At 40.4% G+C, this 1555-nt stretch overlaps 1 protein-coding gene across 1 annotated transcript; it reads left to right on the top strand.

The window, feature by feature from the left end:
• Window positions 1-921: 921 nt before the first annotated feature.
• On the top strand, window positions 922-1530 carry LOC108627173 (paired box protein Pax-3-like; the record flags this gene model as incomplete). The annotated part of the gene is made up of 1 exon (XM_018028268.2): window positions 922-1530. A coding segment is annotated over one exon (425 nt), but the record flags the coding sequence as incomplete, so codon positions are not given.
• Window positions 1531-1555: the final 25 nt, after the last annotated feature.

Below are 1555 nucleotides of genomic sequence, written 5' to 3'. Positions count from 1 at the left end.
ACACTATCACCTAATTTTCTTCCAGAATGTTAATACGCTCACATTCTGAATTCCCTACGTAATGTGCCTTTAGTGCGGTTTCAAATGCCTTCGCCATTATTCGCAATTTATTTAAATTCCATATTACTTCCTATTATGTACAAGTAATTTCGATTACTCCGTAGCATTGTTTCATAAATTACGGTATTGAACTCGTGTTACGTATTCAAATAAGGAGCGTGTTATTTGCCGGGGACTAGTTTATTAAATTCTTATGCGTCGCGAGATGAGAAAGGACGTAGGGGAAATAAAGGTAACGCGACGGCAAACGAGTCGATCGTGAAATCGAGTGTGAAACAAGCGGGCGTAGTACGAGCGCGAAGCGGTTCCTTTTGAACTCTCGCTACGGCAAAACAAACCATAAACCAGGACGTGCATTCACCTGGACGGAGAGACGTGGCCGAGCAGGTGACACGTGCATGGGGAATTAATATTTATTAAACGTGTGACCCAGTCATTTCCCTCTCCGCCTTATTTTCTACTCTGTAATCTTTTTTCGCCCACTTTCCTACCGACTTCGTCATAAAGATAATGCCATTTCTTCGTACCTTATTTACTCGAATTTATTACATAAATTCTTCAATGGAATTATTTAATATGCATGTTTAAAAAGATTGGGTATATTTTAAATAAATGTTGTTTTTTAGATAGATGTCCTTAAGGAGTATCGTGGAAGCTGGTTATTATTGGTTTTATTAGTTTTATTATGTGGTATGGAATTTATAAATATAAATTTCTTTATAATGAAGTATGTGCATCCTAAACATCGTTAGATGTAAAATGTTTTTTTTTGTATAAAATTTCAGAGTATTTATTGGTTTAGAAAATAATTCTAAATACTACTAAATTTCTATTAACATATGACGTTCGTTTTGTTTCCAGGCAAAACCAGTTCCGGATCCGATTGCGACAGCGAGCCAGGAATCCCTCTGAAACGGAAGCAGCGTAGAAGCAGAACAACTTTCACCGCTCATCAATTAGATGAGCTGGAACGAGCGTTCGAAAGGACGCAGTACCCGGACATTTACACGAGAGAAGAGTTGGCGCAAAGGACCAAGTTGACCGAGGCCAGGATTCAAGTCTGGTTCAGTAACCGGCGAGCCAGGCTCAGGAAACAGTTGTCCTCAACTACTTCCGGCGGCTACGTCAGCTCTGTCGCTTATCCCACGGCCTCGTACGTTCTTCATCCTCCAGCCGCGCCTCATCCGCATGCAGCGACCGCTGTCCCGCCGAATCATCCGCACCCTCACGCTCATGGCCAGACGCTGCCCGATAGCACTTTCTCCTCAAGTCAAGGCAAGAGTTAACCAATTTGTTTTTGAAAAGTTTCGTACCAGTTTCAAGAATGTAATGATGAAGAATGAGATGAACGATTACGCCCTTAGTATCCAATATACTATTAGTCAAGTTTTCATTATGAATCTAATAAAGCATACACAGAATATAACAGAAATGGGGAACCTACAGCAGGCTGTTTCCTATAAAAAGAACATAAGCTCTGTGATAATAAATAAAA

This window comes from Ceratina calcarata, unplaced genomic scaffold (assembly GCF_001652005.2).
Source record: "Ceratina calcarata isolate Rehan_Ccalc_2016 unplaced genomic scaffold, ASM165200v1 scaffold4443, whole genome shotgun sequence".
Lineage (NCBI taxonomy): Eukaryota > Metazoa > Arthropoda > Insecta > Hymenoptera > Apidae > Ceratina > Ceratina calcarata.
The sequence above is the reverse complement of the archived record's forward strand: the minus strand, read 5'-3'. Positions and strand labels throughout refer to the sequence as shown.